This window comes from Oncorhynchus mykiss, chromosome 28 (assembly GCF_057628025.1).
Source record: "Oncorhynchus mykiss isolate SJ-2025 chromosome 28, ASM5762802v1, whole genome shotgun sequence".
Classification (NCBI taxonomy): domain Eukaryota; kingdom Metazoa; phylum Chordata; class Actinopteri; order Salmoniformes; family Salmonidae; genus Oncorhynchus; species Oncorhynchus mykiss.
In genome coordinates, this window is record NC_143049.1 from 28,127,841 (window position 1) to 28,149,336 (window position 21,496).

General features: G+C 43.1%; 1 protein-coding gene across 2 annotated transcripts; it reads right to left on the reverse strand.

Annotated features, from left to right (window-relative positions):
* Positions 1 to 3,418: 3,418 nt before the first annotated feature.
* On the reverse strand, positions 3,419 to 16,590 carry LOC110508819 (carbonic anhydrase-related protein). Of its 2 annotated transcripts, XM_021589653.3 has the most exons (10): positions 16,261 to 16,590; positions 15,949 to 15,969; positions 14,045 to 14,236; positions 13,643 to 13,767; positions 12,774 to 12,869; positions 10,901 to 10,963; positions 10,210 to 10,258; positions 10,000 to 10,112; positions 5,337 to 5,526; positions 3,419 to 3,693 (listed from the first exon to the last, which is right to left on the reverse strand). In XM_021589653.3, exons 1-9 carry the CDS (start codon positions 16,331 to 16,333, stop codon positions 5,392 to 5,394), a joined length of 867 nt encoding a protein of 288 aa, XP_021445328.1. In that variant the 5' UTR covers positions 16,334 to 16,590; the 3' UTR covers positions 3,419 to 3,693; positions 5,337 to 5,391. The 2 variants fall into 2 exon arrangements, with proteins under 2 accessions (XP_021445328.1, XP_021445329.1); XM_021589654.3 differs by lacking the exon at positions 15,949 to 15,969 and having other exon boundaries at positions 16,261 to 16,511.
* Positions 16,591 to 21,496: the final 4,906 nt, after the last annotated feature.

Consider the following 21,496-nt stretch of genomic DNA (forward strand, 5'->3'; position numbering starts at 1 on the left):
TACAATGGAATGGTTCAAAAATAAACATATCCAGGTGTTAGAATGGCCAAGTCAAAGTCCAGACCTGAATCCAATCGAGAATCTGTGGAAAGAACTGAAAACTGCTGTTCACAAATGATCTCCATCCAACCTCACTGAGCTCGAGCTGTTTTGCAAGGAGGAATGGGAAAAAATTTCAGTCTCTCGATGTGCAAAACTGATAGAGACATACCCCAAGCGACTTACAGCTGTAATCGCAGCAAAAGGTGGCGCTACAAAGTATTAACTTAAGGGGGCTGAATAATTTTGCACGCCCAATTTTTCAGTTTTTGATTTGTTAAAAAAGTTTGAAATATCCAATACAGTTCCACTTCATGATTGTGTCCCACTTGTTGTTGATTCTTCACAAAAATATACAGTTTTAGATCTTTATGTTTGAAGCCTGAAATGTGGCAAAAGGTCGCAAAGTTCAAAGGGGCCGAATACTTTCGCAAGGCACTGTACATATTATGAAGATAACAAAGTGTCACCAACGAAAAGGTCAGCAAGAGGCCTATAGCAAATGCAGCATATAACATTCATTTTTCACATGTAAATAGCACTTTTCGGTAGTGCTCAAACCATGCCATTCAATGAGCGCAGTATTTATTTTTCCAACTTGAATCAATGAGCCCAATCCGTCCTCAATGACAACAAAATCATAAACAACAGAGGAGGGCTGGCTAAGAAGTCCTTAGTTTTGGGGTTATGCTCAGGTAAAACAATTTGGCTAATCTATACTTCCATATTTCCAAGTCATATTCTTGAAGATCAAGGGGTATAACATTTATTGGAATGACTGGAATTCTGATATATATTTACATTAAAAATAAATGTCTAATTGAATCGTATTACTATATGTGGTAGTATGCGATGGGTTAGAAGAAGCCTACATAACCGACCCATAAAGTAACATTTAACATCCATATGGCCAGCTATGTACAGTGAGGGGAAAAAAGTATTTGATCCCCTGCTGATTTTGTATGTTTGTCCACTGACAAAGAAATGATCAGTCTATCATTTTAATGGTAGGTTTATTTGAACAGTGAGAGACAGAATAACAACAAAAATATTTTTTTTAAAAACGCATGTCAAAAATGTTATAAATTGATTTGCATTTTAATGAGGGAAATAAGTATTTGACCCCTCTGCAAAACATGACTTAGTACTTGGTGGCAAAACCACAGTGGTCAGACGTTTCTTGTAGTTGGCCACCAGGTTTGCACACATCTCAGGAGTGATTTTGTCCCACTCCTCTTTGCAGATCTTCTCCAAACCATTAAGGTTTCGAGGCTGACGTTTGGCAACTCGAACCTTCAGCTCCCTCCACAGATTTTTTATGGGATCAATGTCTGTAGACTGGCTAGGCCACTCCAGGACCTTAATGTGCTTCTTCTTGAGCCACTCCTGTGTTGCCTTAACCATGTGTTTTGGATCATTGTCATGCTGGAATACCGATCCACGACCCATTTTCAATGCACTGGCTGAGGGAAGGAGGTTCTCACCCAAGATTTGACAGTACATGGCCCCGTCCATCGTACCTTTGATGCGGTGAAGTTGTCCTGTCCCCTTAGCAGAAAAACACCCCCAAAGCATAATGTTTCCACCTCCATGTTTGATGGTGGGGATGGTGTTCTTGGGGTCATAGGCAGCATTCCTCCACCTCCAAACACGGCGAATTGAGTTGATGCCAAAGAGCTCCATTTTGGTCTCATCTGACCACAACACTTTCACCCAGTTGTCCTCTGAATCATTCAGATGTTCATTGGCAAACTTCAGAAGGGCATGTATATGTGCTTTCTTGAGCAGGGGGACATTGCGGGCGCTGCAGGATTTCAGTCCTTCACGGCGTAGTGTGTTACCAATTGTTTTCTTGGTGTCTATGGTCCCAGCTGCCTTGAGATCATTGACAAGATCCTCCCGTGTAGTTCTGGGCTGATTCCTCACCATTCTCATGATCATTGCAACTCCACGAGGTGAGATCTTGCATGGAGCCCCAGGCCGAGGGAGATTGACAGATCTTTTGTGTTTCTTCCATTCGCGAATAATCACACCAACTGTTGTCACCTTCTCACCAAGCTGCTTGGCGATGGTCTTGTAGCCCATTCCAGCCTTGTGTAGGTCTACAATCTTGTCCCTGACATCCTTGGAGAGCTCTTTGGTCTTGGCCATGGTGGAGAGTTTGGAATCTGATTGATTGATTGCTTCTGTGGACAGGTGTCTTTTGTACAGGTAACAAACTGAGATTAGGAGTACTCCCTTTAAGAGTGTGCTCCTAATCTCAGCTCGTTACCTGTATGAAAGACACCTGGGAGCCAGAAATCTTTCTGATTGAGAGGGGGTCAAATACTTATTTCCCTCATTAAAATGCAAATCAATGTAGAACATTTTTGACATGCGTTTTTCTGGATTTTCTTGTTGTTATTCTGTCTCTCACTGTTCAAATAAACCTACCATTAAAATTATAGACTGATCATTTCTTTGTCAGTGGGCAAACGGGGATCAAATACTTTTTTCCCTCACTGTAAACTTTAACATTGATTTATCCTGCAATTGATGTCCTTCAATTGGTAACATACATGTTTGTCTTTTTCTAATGCCTCTTAAGGGGAAAGTAATCTAAAAGTAACTGAATGTAATCAGATTCCGTTACTGAGTTTGGGTAATCCAAAAGTTACGTTACTGATTACAATTTTGGACAGGTAGCTAGTAACTGTCATTTGTGACCTGATTCAGGAAACTACGTGTATGTCGCAAGTCACGACTTCACAGGAGAGCCGTTTGGTCATAACCTACCCAACCTTGTTAACGTTTATCCTTTTAAGCTTGGAAAAGAGACCCTTAAACTGAAGACTTGAACCACACACCTTCTCCACCGAATAGCAGGCAGGGGATGAAAAATTGTGATTTGCTTTGCAACGCCTGCAGTTAGCCACTGATTCCTTCCACCACCTCATTGTTGAATTTGCGATTTCCAACTTGTTGTGTAATGTTTATGTCCAATGGCCGATGAGCACCAATACTTTTTATCTATAATTTCTCTTCACAAGTATTGAAAAGGATTTGGCAGTAGATTGTCGACGTGATTCATGATGATAACAGCTTATCTAGCTTGCTATCTGTGGCCAATGACCTTGAGCCTTCTTGGATGGGCACTTCTAATGTAAATCTATGGCAGCACCCAAAGGGGCTTGAACTTTCTAGCTCTCCCTGTAGATTTTGATGTGACGCAGTGTCTCCGTGAGTGACAAGACTGAGCCAATCACAGCGCAACTAGAGAAGATTACCAATCCCTACACTGTATTTTCCGCATGCTGTCCCTCCACAGAAAGCACTGAGCCAGGCTGAAACACCTGCATTTTGGAGCTGCCTTACTCAAGAAAGAAGAAAAGAGACCATGTTTGTATGCGACTTTATTAACTCAATATATATATATATTTTTTACATTGTTTGAAAACTGATATATGACACGTATTAATGCCATTGGTTCCAGGTCACAGGTGAAGTAAGCCGGTTGATCTGTCAGCACTGCCTTCATCAACACAGAGTAAAATGGTGCCTTTGTTAGCTCCCTCCCAGTCCAAGTGATCCAATGTAACATAACATCCAACCATCCAGCCGAGTCAGCAAGGTTGTTTCTCCCTCTCCTCTCCTTTATCTCCTCCTCTTGTTTCACTGTGAAAAGAAAAAATGGAATGTTTTGTAGATGTCGGAACATTCCAGCAATAATGTCGCCCTAAGACTTTGGAAACAAAGGTGGCAGATAGAAGAGCAAAGTGTTATTTTATAAGTCCCATGTTTTGGATTGGAATTGTTGGACATTGTACAATGTTAAGATGTAATATTTTCCGCTCTAAAATCCACAAACTAATATCCTGTTTTCTTTGGATGAGCTATGATGGTTACAGAGCTAGAAATGTGATGTTTTCAGCCACACGTTTTGTCACATAATCCTTATTCCAGAGTTCCTACTGGTGCAATAACCTATAAAATCACTTATGCACTTTATATGATTGTTACAATTATATCTAGTAAGTACATGCAATTCTGCAGTACTGACCACCGTCCTTTTTGTATTTCCATGGTAAACAGAACTAACATTTGGCAGACCCATTTAACTACAGTACCTGCATTTACAAACATGCTACAATGTAATTACATGCATTATTCCCTTATAATTAACTACGAATGGTTTGGCAATGTAATTTAAGGTATTGCTTAATTATGCAATTGGAGTCCCTTCAGAACCCCCTTCCTCTATCCCTCCTACTTCTTCCTCTATTCCCCCTTTCCTGGCCCCTCTCAGGTCTGGCCAGGTCACATGACCACTTAAATATCCCTTACCAGAGACAATACTCCACTATCTCTTCCACTGTCCCTCTGGCATTTCCCTCTGTAGCTACATAGCAGCTCACAACTATTATACAACCTTTTCCACCCAGTTGAAACGTTGATACACTTATACTTACACTGTCAAACTACCAAACAATGGGCTTATCTGGCTCTTTGATACAATCCTGTTCTTTCTCTTCACTGTTTGCATAAAACAGTTGTGAGTCTAGACCCACTTTGTCCATGTGCCCTCAATTGAGCACATCCAAATCCACCCACTCCTTTCAAAATGAGTAATTTGCCAGTATCCTAGGTGTTCCCAATGCTAGCTCTAAAATAGATATATTGCTCCGGTCCACGCACACAACACAGCTAGTCCTAGATTAGTGGGAGAACTGGGTTAGCTCATTATTACTATAGCTCTGCCACGGCTCCAGTGTTTAGTGGTACCATTATGATTGTACCTCTGGGAAATACCTGGCCTATTTCTGTTAAAGTATAACTTCCAGGGCAAGCCAATGTGACCCTGATACATGGTTCTTTGTGGTATACATTATTATCCATCAATCCAGGTCATGGAAGAACATAGTCTATGCATCAATATTTTATTTTTATTTAACCCTTTTAAATGAGGCAAGTCAGTTAAGAACAAATTCTCATTTACAATGACGGCCTACTTGTAAAGTCACCCGCAACCAAGCCCTCCCCTAACCCGGACGCTGGGCCAATTGTACACCGCCCTATAGGACTCCCGATCACGGCTGGTTGTGATACAGCATGGGCTCAAACCCGGGTCTGTAGTGACACCTCTAGCACTGTGAAGCAGTGCCTTAGACCGCTGTGCCACTCAGGACCGCTGCTAAACTATTGGCTGTATTGCTAAAAGTACCTCTCCGCAAGAAACTTCTAAAAACAAACCTTCTAAGGGCCTGAAATTATATGTCAGTTTGTGAGGGGCTCAGAACAGTCTGACTGTTGACCTTTACCTGTGGAACATGTAGCTAGGGATTCCCCATGGAGGATGGACTGGGGGAGGGGGTGTCACTGGAAGGCAGCCCGGACCGTCCTGTCACTAAGGGGCTGAGTGGGGCGGAAGTTGTCTCCCAACATCCCATCGTTTCCCTCAGGAAGCTCAGCACCTTTTAGATGGGACCTCAGCCTCCTGAACTCCTCAATCTGGGAGAGAGGGATGAGAAAGAGAGTGATGAGATGAGGGAAATGGAGGAAGAAAGAGAGAGAAGTTACATGGAAGGGAATGAGTGGTGATAGATTAATTAAGTGTTCTGTGTAGTGATTATGGTGTGGATAAATATTAGCATTTTACTGAATGCCTGTCCTGGGCTATTTTAGACTCCTCTTTCCATGTGAGCCCTATTACTTTTTTTTTCTTATTTCACCTTTATTTAACCAGGTAGGCCAGTTGAGAACAAGTTCTCATTTACAACTGCGACCTGGCCAAGATAAAGAAAAGCAGTGTGACACAAACAACACAGAATTACACATGGGATAAACAAACATACAATCAATAACACAATAGAAAAATCTATATACACTGTGTGCAAATGTAGTAATATTGGGGAGGTAAGTCAATAAATAGGTCATAGTGGCGAAATAATTACAATTTAGCATTAACACTGGAGTGATAGATGTGCAGAAGATGAGTGTGCAAGTAGAGATACTGGGGTGCAAAGGAGCAAAATAACAATATGGGGATGAGGTTGTTGGGTGGGCTATTGACAGATAGGCTGTGAACAGGTGCAATGGTCAGTAAGCTGCTCTGACAGCTGATGCTTAAAGTTAGTGAGGGAGATATAAGACTCCAGCTTGAGTGATTTTTGCAATTTGTTCCAGTCATTGGCAGCAGAGAACTGGAAGGAAAGGGGGCCAAATTAGGAGTTGGGTTTGGGGATGACCAGTGAAATATACCTGCTGGAGCGTGTGCTATGGGCGGGTGCTGTTATGGTGACCAGTGAGCTGAGATAAGGCGGGGCTTTACCTAGCAAAGACTTATAGATGACCTGGAGCAAGTGGGTTTAGTGACGAATATGAAGCGAGGGCCAGCCAACGAGAGCATACAAGTCGCAGTGGTGGGTAGTATATGGGGCTTTGGTGACAAAACGGATGGCACTGTGATAGACTGCATCCAATTTGCTGAGTAGAGTGTTGGAGGCTATTTTGTAAATGACATCGCCGAAGTCAAGGATCGGTAGGATAGTCAGTTTTACGAGGGTATGTTTGGCAGGATGAGTGAAGGAGGTTTTGTTGCGAAATAGGAAGTAGATTCTAGATTCAATTTTGGATTGGAGATGCTTATATTAGTCTGGAAGGAGAGTTTACAGTCTAGCCAGACACCTAGGTATTTGTAGTTGTCCACATATTCTAAGTTAGAAACGTCCAGAGTAGTGACGCTAGAAGGGCGAGCGGGTGCGTGCAGCGATCGTTTGAAGAGCATGCATTTAGTTTTACTAGCATTTAAAAGCAGTTGGAGTCCACAGAAGGAGAGTTGTATGGCATTGAAGCTCGTCTGGAGGTTTGTTAACACAGTGTCCAAAGAAGGGCCAGATGTATACAGAATGGTGTCGTCTGCGTAGAGATGGATCAGAGAATCACCAGCAGCAAGAGCAACATCATTGATGTATACAGAGAAAAGAGTCGGCCCGAAGATTGAACCCTGTGGCACCCCCATAGAGACTGCCAGAGGTCCGGAACACAGGCCGTCCGATTTGACATACTGAACTCTATCTGAGAAGTAGTTGGTGAACCAGGCTATGCAGTCATTTGAGAAACCAAGGCTGTTGAGTCTGCCGATAAGAATGTGGTGATTGACAGAGTCGAAAGCCTTTGCCAGGTCGATGAAGAAGGCTGCACATTATTGTCTTTTATCGATGGTGCTTATGATATCATTTAGCACCTTGAGTGTGGCAGAGGTGCACCCAGGACCAGCTCGGAAACCCGATTGCATAGCAGAGAAGGCACGGTGGGATTCGAAATGGTCGGTGATCTGTTTGTTAACTTGGCTTTCGAAGACTTTAGAAAGACGGTAGGATAGATATAGGTCTGTAGCAGTTTGGGTCTAGAGTGTCTCCCCCTTTGAAGAGGGCGATGACCACGGCAGCTTTCCAATCTTTAGGGATTTCAGACGATACGAAAGAGAGGTTGAACAGGCTCGTAATAGAGATTGCAACAGTTTCGGTGGATCATTTTAGAAAGAGAGGGTCCAGATTGTCTAGCCCAGCTGATTTGTAGAGGTCCAGATTTCGCAGCTCTTTCAGAACATCAGCTATCTGTATTTGGGTGAAGGAGAAGTGGGGAGGCTTGGGCAAGTTGATGTGGGGGGTGCAGAGCTGTTGAGCGGGGTAGGGGTAGCCAGGTGGAAAGCATGGCCAGCCATAGAAAAATGCTTATTGAAATTAGCGATTATCGTAGACTTATCGGTGGTGACGGTGTTTCCCAGCTGGGAGGATGTGCCCTTATTCTCCATGGACTTTAGTGTCCCAGAACTTTTTGGAGTTTGTGCTACAGGATGCAAATTTCTGTTTGAAAAAGCTAGCCTTTGCTTTCCTAGCTGCCTGTGTATATTGGTTCCTAACTTCCCTGAAAAGTTGCATAGGGGCATGGGGCTATTCGATGCTAATGCAGTACACCACAGGATGTTTTTGTGCTGGTCACGGGCAGTCAAGTCTGGAGTGAACCAAGGGATATATCTGTATTAAGTTCTACATTTTTTTAATGGGGCATGCTTATTTAAGATGGTGAGGAAAGCACTTTCAAAGAATAACCAGACATCCTCTACTGACGGAATGAGGTCAATATCCTTCCAGGTTACCCGGGCCAGATCGATTAGAAAGGCCTGCTCGCTGAAGTGTTTTTGGGAGTGTTTGACATTGGTGAGGGGTGGTCGTTTGACCGCGGACTGATTACGGACGCAGGCAATGAGGCAGTGATCGCTGAGATCCTGGTTGAAGACAGCAGAGGTCTATTTGTAGGGCAGGTTGGTCAGGATGATATCTATGAGGGTGTGCGTGTTTACAGATTTAGGGTTCTACCTGGTAGGTTCCTTGATAGTTTGTGTGAGATTGAGGGCATCTAGCTTAGATTGTAGGATAGCCGGGGTGTTAAGCATATCCCAGTTTAGGTCACCTAACAGTACAAACTCTGAAGATAAATGGGTGCCAATTAATTCACATATGGTGTCCAGGGCACAGCTATGGGCTGAGGGGGGTCTATAACAAGCGGCAACAGTGAAATACTTATTTCTGGAAAGGTGGATTTTTAAAAGTAGATGCTGGAACTGTTTGGGCACAGACCTGGATAGCATGACAGAACTCTGCAGACTATCTCTGCAGTAGATTGCAACTCCGCCCCCTTTGGCAGTTCTATCTTGTCTGAAAATGTTGTAGTTGGGGATGTAAATTACAGAATATTTGGTGGCCTTCATAAGCCAGGATTCAGACATGGCTAGGACATCAGGGTTGGCGGAGTGTGCTATAGCGGTGAATAAAACAAACTTAGGGAGGAGGCTTCTGATGTTAACATGCATGAAACCAAGGCTTTTACGGTTACAGAAGTCAACAAATGAGAGCGCCTGGGGAATAGGAGTGGAACTGGGGGCTACAGGGCCTGGGTTAACCTCTACATCACCAGAGGAACAGAGGATGAGTTGGATAAGGGTACGGCTAAAGGCTATAAGAACTGGTCATCTAGTGCGTTGGGAACAGAGAATAAAAGGAGCAGATTTCTGGGCGTGGTAGAATAGATTCAGGGCATAATGTACAGACAATGGAATGGTAGGATGTGAGTACAGTGGAGGTAAATCTAGGTGTTGAGTGACGATGAGAGAGGTTTCGTCTCTGGAGGCACCAGTTAAGCCAGGTGAAGTCTCTGCATGTGTGTGGGGTGTGACAAAAGAGCTATCTAAGACATGTTGAGCGGGACTGACGGCTCTACAGTGAAATAAAACAATACAAACTAGCCAAGACAGCAGTAGACAAGGCATATTGACATTAGAGAGAGGCATAAAGCAATCACAGGTGTTGATCAGGAGAGCTAAGACAACAACGGGTAAATGGCGATGAATGGGCAGAGCGGGTCAGTTAGGTACATAAAGGACCTGAGTTCGATGCTGGGGCCGACAGGTAAACAAAATGAGGTACCGTGTTATTGAAACAGTCCAGGGGGCATCAGCTGTGTAGCCGAGTGATCATAGGGTCAAAAGAGCAGCAATAGGCGAGTCAGGGTGCCGTTCGGTTGTCACTACTATGATAGGTGAGCAGGGGACACAGCATTCAGAAAAGCTAGTGGGCTGGGGCTGGTAGATGGTCCTTCGGCGACATCGTAACAGAATAGCCTGTTGAGACCACATCGGGCGATCACGTCGGCAGTACACAGTGTACAAAACAGGTGAATCCAGGTCAAATCTATGATCCCTTATTGATGTCACTTGTTAAATACACTTCAATCAGTGTAGATGAAGGGGAGGACACAGGTTAAATAAGGATTTTTAAACTTTGAGACATTGATTGTTTATGTGTGTATTAAGAGGGGGAATTGGCAAGACAAAAGATATAAGTGTGACAACTGCTGATGTACAAATAGATTTCTAAAATACATTTGATTGCTTTGACCAGGCCATTGTGTTAGATGGCCTACTTGTAACTGTGAGATAGTGAGTGGGTAGCGGTACAGGATCCAGGTGACGTTCTCACTACATGGAGGTGTGGTCAGGGAGCCCTCATATATCCAGTAGTCTCTCAGGAGGGGGTCTGTAGGGAGCAACAAACACATACCATAACTTCATCTAATACTGTGTCACACCATACATGCAAGCATGAATTATACACAATTAGATGAAGGACTCACCTGGAAGTAGTGTGTTGGGATTGAAGCACGGTATTATTTTGGTCTTCCCCTGTAAAGATAAGTCAAAACAAAACAAAGAATATTGGTTGTTTTGCTTCATTTGTAATGTACTCTTCATTTAGCCACCATGTCATCTGTACTACTGGACCTCTTCCTTCACATTCTTCACATTCAACATTTCTCCTGTCTAATCTTACATGTTCCACATGGTCTCAAATCAACCTGGAGCATTAATTGCATCAGGTTTCATTGAAAAATCAATAAATTAATAAATTGCTGCATGCTCCAACCGTTGCAGCTGATTTTTCTTGTTAACTGACTAATTTGATGGTTAATGCTATTTAGGGTAGGGATGTCTTGGGACCTGAACTCCTACCCTTACCCTAACCTTAACCCTAACCTTAACCCTAACCTTAACCCTTACTTTAACCCTTACTTTAACCCTTTTAAATGTCAACTTCAATGGAGTAGGGACGTCCCAAGGAGCCCTGATAGCACGGACCCTAATTTGAATGTCTATGTTCTGTATGTCTTTCTCTATCTCTCAGTTAAGCATTGGGCTTCTACACCCTTAGGTCATATCAGTAATTTATCATAACATCTGCCCTCTCATCACCATGAAAACTCATAACCATAACATCTTCGCCATAACAAGATCACTTGGACAACAAAATGGATGGCAACGTCTTACCTTGTATTGTAGGTCCTGCAGCACTTCTGTTATGGCCTTCAACCCCAGATGCTCCTTCCCTATCTGAAGGAAACAATGTCAAGGGCATTGAGTCAGAAAGAGTTAAGGAAAGAGGGTCCTAACACAGTGGTATTCAAACCTTTTCAGCAGGGACCCGTTTTTCTGCCAGAATTTCTGGGGACCCCATTTGTTTTAGCATTTTTTTCAAGACCCCACCCCAAATATAATGACACAACCTTAAAAATCCGTCCATTTCGATTTTTACATGAACTTCTCTAGGGTATGCTAGAGTCACACCTGGCCAACATCCAGTGAGATTGCAGAGCGCCAAATTCAAATACAGAAACACTCATTATAATAATTCAGAAAAGATACAACTATTTTACATAGGTTTAAAGATGAACTTCTTGTCAATCCAACCACGGTGTCAGATTTCAAAATGCTTTATGGCGAAAGCATACCTTACTATTATTTGAGAACATAGCCCAGCAGACAAATCATTACAAACAGTAACCAGCCAAGTAGAAGAGTTACACAAGTCAGAAATAGAGATACAATTAATCACTTACCTCTGATGATCTTCATATGGTTTCACTCAGAAGACATTAATTTATTCAATAAATGTTCCTTTTGTTTGATAGTCTCTATATATCTAAAAACCTCCGTTATGTTTGCGCGTTTTCTTCAGTAATCCACAGGCTCAAATGCAGTCACAACAGGCAGACAAAAAAATCAAAATAGTATCCATAAAGTTCGTAGAAACATTTCAAACTATGTTCATAATCAATCCTCAGATTGTTTTTAGCCTAAATAATCGATAATATTTCAACCGGTCAATAACGTCGTCAATATAAAAGGTAAACAAGAAAGGCACTCTCTCAGTCGCGCGCATGAAAAAGCTCTGTGACACGGCAGGGTCCACTCATTCAGACTGGTCTTACTCCCTCATTTTTCAAAATACACACCTGAAACTATTTCTAAAGACTTGACATCTAATGGAAGGCATAGGAACTGCAATTTGAGTCATAAGTCAATGGATACTGTAATGGCATTGAATAGAATACTACAACAACAACAAAAATCCTACTTCCTGAATGGAAATTAGTTCTGTTATACTCACAAACAACTATTTTAACAGCTTTGGAAACTTTAGAGTTCTATCCAAATCTACCAATTATATGCATATCCTATCTTCTGTGCCTGAGTAGAAGGCAGTTTCATTTGGGCACGCTTTTCATCCAATTCCAAATGCTGCCCCCTACCCTAGAGAAGTTTTAACAAATAACCTTCAATTCATCACATTTTCATCTCTTAACAAAATTCAAATAAACCAATTACATTTTTCAAATTCTTTCACAAAAACGTCCCATACAATAATCTGTACTCTTCCTAAAAAAATTTTTTTTTTTATTTTATTAAAAATTAATAATTTGGCGACCCCACTGCAGTTTTTGCGACACCGAGTTTGAATATCACTGTCCTAACATATAAGCATTATGTTGTGACGTTAACAGGTGTTAACATGGGGTTGCTGACGTGAGTCCTGCCAGGATGTGGTGGTGGCGGGGGAAACTCTTGGATCTTTCAAAAACAGGAAGGACAAAGTGATGGGTTCACTTAAAACAGACGGTTTTATACGTTTAGGTAAACAGTAAGCCTCAAGCCAGCTCACGTCAATCAAATGTTGTTGTGGTTATTTGAATGTTGGGGGTTTTCTCAGTCCAATTGAAAAACAAGTGGATGGATATATGTTGACTTTAGTGTCAAAGCTCATATAATATGAATTACAGTACCAAGTTGGCAAGTCCCTAAAAACCATACAGACCATGAGAAGAGAGGACTCATATCACTACAGAGTGAACCAAATCAATACCTGCACAAACAGAGCGATGATGAGAACTCCGTTCTTCTTCGCCAGGGCTTCTTCCACACTGTTGAACAGCGTTGTGTTCCAGTGGATCAGATGGAGCTGGGGGGGAAGCACACTTATTGTATTATATTTATATTGTATCATATTATAGGGAAGTTGATCACAAAAGAGATCAACCACATTTGATACTTAGAGAAAGAGACAGACAGACAGAAAGATCATAGGCAGAATGAGGCTGTAGACGACAGGGCCGAGACAGAGCAGGTTTATGGGACGTAAGTGCACTCTTCAATTTGAAATAGAGTACCAAGCACCTGTGATAGAGAAGGAAGCTTATAAAGCCAAACCACCAGCAGCATAGCTTCTCCAGGGCCTTTCAAACACTTGTTTACATCAATGTTCTCAGTGATTTGTAAATACATGAAACATAGTAACGAGCTAATATACTGTATAATAATAATAACAATAATATATGCCATTTAGCAGATGCTTTATCCAATGCAACTTACAGTAATTTGTGCATACATTTTTGTGTATAGGTGGCCCCAGGAATTACAACCCTGCTCTACTAACTGAGCCATACAGGACTCCGTTACAAAAGCCCTGACCTTAAATAATCTTGTTTTATGTGAAAATAACATACCAACTCCCTCTATCTGAGTACTGTGACAGTGGCCTCTAACTGAGACAAACATCCATGGTCATGGCCTTGAAGTAGACTGTGTGTGTGTGTGTGTGTGTGTGTGTGTGTGTGTGTGTGTGTGTGTGTGTGTGTGTGTGTGTGTGTGTGTGTGTGTGTGTGTGTGTGTGTGTGTGTGTGTGTGTGTGTGTGTGTGTGTGTATGTGTGTGTGTGTTTGGCTGAGACTCATACCTCCATGGGGAAGGCCTTAAAGTTGACGGTGTGTTCTGACCCCCGCTGGTTCTCCTTGCCCCAGTGGAAGCGCACCTCATGCAGCTCATACTCGTGGTCACTTGGCAATGGGCCACCAGTTACCACTGCAGACAGGAAACCCAGAGCGTCAAGAGCAGACACAAGAAATGAAGACCATATTAAATTAGCTGGGGATTTTGAATGTAGGTCTGAATTCTGGTGCAACTCTGATTTCTCTAAGTGTGTGTCACACGCAGCACACAGTCATTGACTCAACGCTCAGTTATTACGGTTAATGTGAGCTCATTGAAAAGGTGTTTGCAAGATCCCCAGTCTAGTGGAGTGTTCAGGTACAGTTAACCCATTCATTGTTTTGATGATCCTGTGGTAATGTAATTTCACCTGATTTGGACCTCAGAATGATGCGTGCGGTGTGTCCATCGTTGATGACCTCACAGTCCCGACACACCACATAATTGGGCGTGAGCCCCACGTCCAGGAGAGAGGGGTCATAACGGGCCTCCCGGGAGTTCAGGTTGATCGGGGACTGGTACTCCCCATTCGCATCAGGGAACAGCAAACCCCACTCTACACCTGAAAACCCACACAACTTAGACTTAAACTCCACCAAATGCTCTCCTTAAAGTAATCTCAGTGAGGTTACAACCTCTGGCTTGCACTGAGACCTCCATACAGAGTCCTCTATGGTGTGTGGTGAAGTCACAAAGTGGTGACGGAGTATGTCTGGTGGAGTGTAAATCCAGCCTTTGAATACACAAGCAGCATAAACTAAGTATACCCGAGGACACACAAATGTGTATGCACGCACACACACACGCACACGCACACACACTGAAGCTAAACTGGGCTAAGAGTACACCAATCTCTGAGTGTCACTGAACTGAGCACTTGGGGAGTCTGTACCAGGAATAACCCTCACCAGAGGGACACAAGGATGTTCTAGCTCTTCTTTCTCAACACCGCTCACACTTCCTCTCTTTTTACTGGATCTTCTTCCTCTCTGTCTATACCTCACTGACATCCTCTTCCTCTCTGTCTATACCTCATTGACACCATCTTCCTCTCTGTCTATACCTCACTGACACCATCTTCCTCTGTCTATACCTCACTGACACCATCTTCCTCTGTCTATACCTCACTGACACCATCTTCCTCTCTGTCTATACCCTACTGACACCATCTTCCTCTCTGTCTATACCTCACTGACACTCTTCCTCTCTTTTTCACATTTCATCATACCCCCTCCTTCAATCTTCCACAAAGAGTACAAATCTTCTCCTTCTCATTGTCACTTCTTTTCACACTTTGTAAGAACATTCTGTTAGCTAGCGGTCTTAGGTCTCTGCTCTTTCCATAGCATGCCCTGAATTATTTCAAAGTTATTTATCACTTGGCTGTAAGTGTGAAATATTTGTTACTCGTTCCTTACAATGCAGTATAATGTCAAACAAGTACACAAATAATAATCAAAAACTAGAACAAGAAATCACAAATGTCACAACGAATCCAGTTAACAACCCAAACAACACTATCAGTATTCCAAATACAATCTATGCGTATACAAACCAAAAATATATACTACTCACTGGGCACAGACGTCAACATCTATACCACGCTGGTTCAACGTAATTTCATTGAAATGATGTGGAGACCACGTTGATTCAACCAGTGTGTGCCCAGTGGGTAAGAATGACATGTAGAGGTAGATAAATGACAGTGAGCTATGTCAAGAATCCAGTATATAAATACGCCGTGTGAACAAACAGTGTAACAAATGCAATGTAGAGTAGTAGATATATTAGAATGAGCTGAGTGAATATATGAATACACAGTGTGAAAAACAGAATAAGAAGAATGTGCGGAAACAGTGAGGCTAAGTTAGTTAGCGCTACAGACAAGTCCTCTCTTCTCTTTCAGTGTATGGATGACTTTATCCCCTACCAACCAGATTCTTTTTTATTTCAAGTCAACACCAATAACAACATTAGTTACGAAAAGTTTAGCTCTTGACTTTGGTTATAAAAGCTCTCTTGTTTTTTTTCCAGCTACTGGAAACCTTGACAATTACCCTCCAAGTGCCCAGAGGCATTTTGAGACAATGCACACAATGGTGCCCTGGACAAGAGCGCTTAAAAGCCCAGAACCATAAAAGCATGGTAGCTAGACCACTACTCTCTAAGAATACTTAATCATGGGTGTGACTCCAGAATCTCAAGTTCAGTTCTATACATCATTTGCATGATCAAGTTACCCCAATAAGAAGTGCATTGATCAAAATACCCTACCTTCTTTGGGTTCTTTACCTACTGTATGTTAGAGAGAGAGAGAGAGAGAGAGAGAGAGAGAGAGAGAGAGAGAGAGAGAGAGAGAGAGAGAGAATAGAGAATGAAAGAGAGGGAGAGAGAGAATAGAGAACGAGAGAGAGGGAGAGAGAAGAGATGGCTATTTTTTTCTGTTTATATCTGAGAATAAATAATTTCCATATCAATGCATGCATTGTTTGGTGCCTAAATGGTAAAGAAAGTTATGTTTTGTGAGAGAAAGGGAAACAAGTGTTTGGTACACAAGTGTTTACTAAAAACCTCCAAAGCCCTTACCTTCCTGATATCCCCAGTCCAGATCATCCTTCCCAGGGTAGTAGTCAGACTCCTCAGTCATGCTGTCTGCCATGGCAGTATGGAACAAGTCTTTTTACTGAACACACCTGCTTTGATTTGATGTCAAAGTCTTTGGCTTTTGATTTGATCCGTTTTCTTTCGTCCTGCTCAGTCCATCTAATAGGAGAGAGTGAAAGTCTCTCTCTCTCTCGGCTGCAGTGTAGACTCTCCCATCAACAGACACTCTAGGTAAGTTTCAAAACTCTCTTTCAGCACTAGCAGTCCACAGAGTCCCCGCCCCACACAGACGGAGATTGGATTGGATGAGTCAAGTCCCTGTCAAAATGGAGCACCTTTTAAACAGCTCAGCAATTCACTGTGGTGTAAGGAAAGGAAGATCTGTGTGTGTGTCTGGTGGGGTAAGTGCGACACACACACTTACCTCACCAGACATGTCAACAAGAGTCTTTTCATAGTCTGCAAATCCAGAACAAATTCAAGAAAGGGTACAGTATTATATAGAGCCATTATTGCATGGAACTCCCTTCCATCTCATATTGCTGTTTTTTGAAACCTGGTTTAAAAAACAGATAAAGCAACACCTCACGGCACAACGCCTCTCCTCTAATTGACCTGGATATGTAGGCTGTGTGCCATTTTTAAATGTATGTAGTTCTGTCCTTGAGTTATTCTTGTCTATTAATGTTCTGTATTGTTTCATGTTCTGTATGGACCCCAGGAAAAGTAGCTGCAGCTTTCGCAACCGCTAATGAGAATCAATACCAACAACAACAAAAAGAGAGGGAGAGGGAGACGGGGAAGAGAAGTGGAGCGCTTTTCAGAGGGGTTACTGTTAGGAATAGATATTATGATCCTGATGTTTTTGAGGTGAAGAAATTGACAGTCAGCATTTCAATATTAGAATGTTTGTCCAGATTTGTGTTTCCTCAGAGATTTCCGGAGAAAAAATGTCTATCTGTTTGTGCAAAGAGAACAGATTAACACTATTCTTGAAAAATAGAAGGTTTATGTAAAATTGGTGTCACATATTACACGTGCACATTCCTGTGGAAGTCCTTTACTGGCTAGGCTTTTTGTTGACTAACTCAGCACTTAGTGGCCTTGTTGCCTTGTGTCTGTCTTGAGATTGGAAGGTTGGGAAGTTTGATCCAAGTCATACCAAAGACAAAAACTGGTACCCAGTGCGTCTCTGCTTGGCCCTCAGAATTAAGGAGAGAGATTGGGGGTAAGACTAGTGTCCTGTTGAGGTGGTGTACATCAAACTGTCTCATGCTACAGAAATACGACTCCAGCTCCTATGAGCCATTCCTGCTCGCACAAGGCTTGTGCAAGGCTCCTTACTTACAGCACAAAGTAAACCAATCATTTCATTGTCAATAGATGCCAACATAGAGGATTAGCTTATAGAGTAGAACTGACCAGTACTGTTCTGGCAAGATATGATATATCCCACTGTGTCATATGCCTGTCCCAAAGTATAGGGAATAAGATTGATTAATCACTTAATATTCTGTACTAGGAAACCACCTTGACCCTCATTTCCTAAATGGAATAGATTGCACATCCCACTCTCTGTCAGAATCTTCATAATGAGGTCATTTAGATCCTGTAGGACCAGATATGAGGTTAAAACAATTTGTTTTTAAATAGCATGACTTTAGCCTGATAATCCTCTTCGGACGCGAATCAATTCTGGATATATTTTGGAAACTGGTCTACTTTTCTTTCTTTTCTAATCTTGACTTCTTCATATACTGTAGTTTTATGTTTATTTTCTCATATTCTTTGTTGATTCATTTTGATAACAACCTTGTATACACTGAGTATACCAAACATTAGGAACATCTTCCTAATATTGAGACCCCCCCCCCCCCAAAGAAACCACTACTAAAGGACACCAATAAGAAGAAGAGACTTGCTTGGCCCAAATGTGAGATTTTTTGGTTCCAACCGCCGTGTCTTTGTGAAACGCAGAGTAGGTGAACGGATGATCTCTGCATGTGTGGTTCCTGCATGTGATGGTGTGGGGGTGCTTTGCTGGTGATACTGTTAGTAATTTATTTAGATTTCAAGGCACACTTAACCAGCATGTCTACCACAGCATTCCGCAGGAATACGCCATCCCATCTGGTTTGCACTTAGTGGGACTATCGTTTGTTTTTCAACAGGGCAATGACCCAACACACCTCCAGGCTGTGTTAGGGTTATTTGACCAAGTGCTGTATCAGATGATGGAGTGCTGTATCAGATGACCTGGTCTCCACAATCACCTGACCTCAACCCAATTGAGATGGTTTGGGATGAGTTGGACCGCAGAGTGAAGGAAAAGCAGCAAACAAGTGCTCAGCATATGTGGGAACTCCTTCAATACGGTTGGAAAAGCATTCCAGGTGACTACCTCATGATCTGGTTGAGAGAATGCCAAGAGTGTGTAAAGCTGTCATCAAGGAAAAGGGTGGCTACTTTGAAATATCTCAAATCTCAAATATATTTTGATTTGCTTAACACTATTTTGGTTACTACATTATTCCATATGTGTTATTTCATAGTTTTGATGTCTTCTTCACTATGATTCTACAATGCAGAAAATAGTAAAAATAAAGAAAAGCCCCTTCAACAAGTAGGTCTGTCCAAACTTTTGACTGGTACTGCATATATTCACTAAATCTATTAGTGCTATAATATAGTATTATTAAATGTATTCTGTCAGATCCGACTCTCAACTCCTGTCCAAGGCATCTTTTTAAATTTTGATCTAAAGTCAATAACACCACCGCTCTCTGGTGGACAATATAGGATATTGCAGGACACTTACTGTACATTTTAAAAAAGGTAGGGGCGTGGATCAGAAAACCAGTCAGTATCTGGTGTGACCACCATTTGCCTCATGCAGCACGACACATCTCCTTTGCATACAGTTGATCAGGCTGTTGATTGTGGCCTGTGGAATGTTGTCCCACTCCTCTTCAATGGCTGTGCGAAGTTGCTGGATATTGGCGGGAACTGGAACACGCTGTCATACATGTTTACCCAGAGCGTCCCAAACATTCTCAATGGGTGACATATCTGGTGAGTATGCAGGGCATTGAAGAACTAGACCATTTTCAGCTACCAGGAATTGTGTACAGATCCTTGCGACATGGGGTCGTGCATTATCATGCTGAAACATGAGGTGATGGCGACGGATGAATGGCACGACAATGGGCCTCAGGATCTCGTCACGGTATATCTGTGCATTCAAATTGCCATAGATAAAATGCAATTGTGTTCGTTGTCCGTAGCTTATGCTTGGCCTATATATAAACCCACCATGGGGCACTTTGTTCACAACATTGACATCTGCAAACCGCTCGCCCACAAAACGCTATACACTCTGTCTGCCATCTACCCGGTAGAGTTGAAATGGGGGTTCATCCGTAAAGAGCACACTTGTCCATAGAAGGTGAGCATTTGCCCACTGAAGTTGGTTATGACGCCAAACTGCAGATGAGCTTTCCTGAGGCGGTGTCTGACAGTTTGTGTAGAAATTATTCGGTTGTAAAAACCCACACTTTCATCAGCTGTCCGGGTGTCTGGTCTCAGACGATCCCGCAGGAGATGAAGCCGGATGTGGAGGTCCTGGGCTGGCATGGTTACACGTGGTCTGCAGTTGTGAGGCCGGTTGGACATACAGGCCAAATTCTTTAAAACGGCGTTGGACTCGGCTTATGTGTCACGCCCTGACCTTAGAGATCCTTATTATTCTCTATGTTTGGTTAGGTCAGGGTGTGACTCGGGTGGGAAAGTGTATGTTTTCTATGTACTAGAAACCTGGTGCGGGGAGCTGCCACTGTTTAGTGGTTTTTGCCTGACAGAACTGTTCGCTTTCAAGTTTGTTATTTAGTTTGAGTGTTTTTGAATATTAAAATCACTTTCCACGCTGTGTCTTGGTCCACTCTTCATGCTACAAACGAGAGCAGTTACAGAAGATCTCACCAAAAACGGACCAAGCAGCGTGACCAGGAGGACTGGAGATGGGAGGACATCTGAGATGATAAAGGATCCTGGATGTGGGAGGAGATCCAGGCTGGAATGGAGCTCCTCGCGTTTGCCGTGCTAGAGTGGGCATTCAGCCAGGACGGATTGTGCCAGCTCAGCGCTCCTGGTCTACTCGGTTCAGGATAACTTGTGCCAGCTCTACGCATGGTATCCCCAGTTCGCCAGCACAACCCAGTGCGGCCTGTTCCAGCTCACTGAACTTGCCATGCTATAGGGGGTATTCAGCCAGGACGCGTTGTGCCAGCTCTACGCTCCAGACCTCCAGTGCGCCCCCATGGCCCAGTATATCCTGCGCCGGCTCTACGCACTATGCCTCCAGTGCGCCTTCACAGCCCAGTGCGTCCTGTGCCAGCTCTTCACACTCACCGAGCTAAAGTGGGTATCCTGCCAGGACGCATTGTGGCAGCTCCCCACACCAGGCTTCTAGTACGTCTCCTCAGTCTGGTGAGACCTGTTCCGGCTCCACGTACGAAGCCTCCAGTGATGATCCATGGCCCGAAGCCTCCAGTGGTGATCCATGGCACAGAGCCTGCAGTGATGATCCAGGGAAGGAAACCTCCAGTGATGATCCATGGCCCGAAGCCTCCAGTGATGATCCATGGCACGGAGCCTCCAGTGATGATCCAGGGAAGGAAGCCTCCAACGACGGTCTCCAGTCCGGAGGCCCCCGCAACGATCCTTGCACCAGAGGCGCCACCAAAGTGGGGGAAGCCTCAAGCGGAGCGGGGTCTGCGTCCTGCACCGGAGCCTCCACCGAGAGTAGATGCCCACCCGGACCCTCCCCTCCCCACTCGGGTGAGAAAGTCTATGTTTTCCATTTCTTTGTTTTTGGCCGAGTGTTGTTCCCAATCAGAGGCAGCTGTCTATCGTTGTCTCTGATTGGGGATCATATATAAGTTGTCAATTTCCTTTTGGGTTTTGTGGGATCTTGTTTTCTGTTTGTTATTTTGTTTGAGTGTTTTTGAATATCAAAATCATGAACACTTTCCACACTGCGTCTTGGTCCACTCTTTATTCAACAAACGAGAGCCGTTACATTATGGTAGAGAAATTAACATTTAATTATCTGGCAACAGCTCTGCAGTCATTATGCCAATTGCACATTCCCTCAAAACTTGAGACATCTGTGGCATTGTGTTGTGTGACAAAACTGCCCATTTTAGAGTGGCCTTTTATT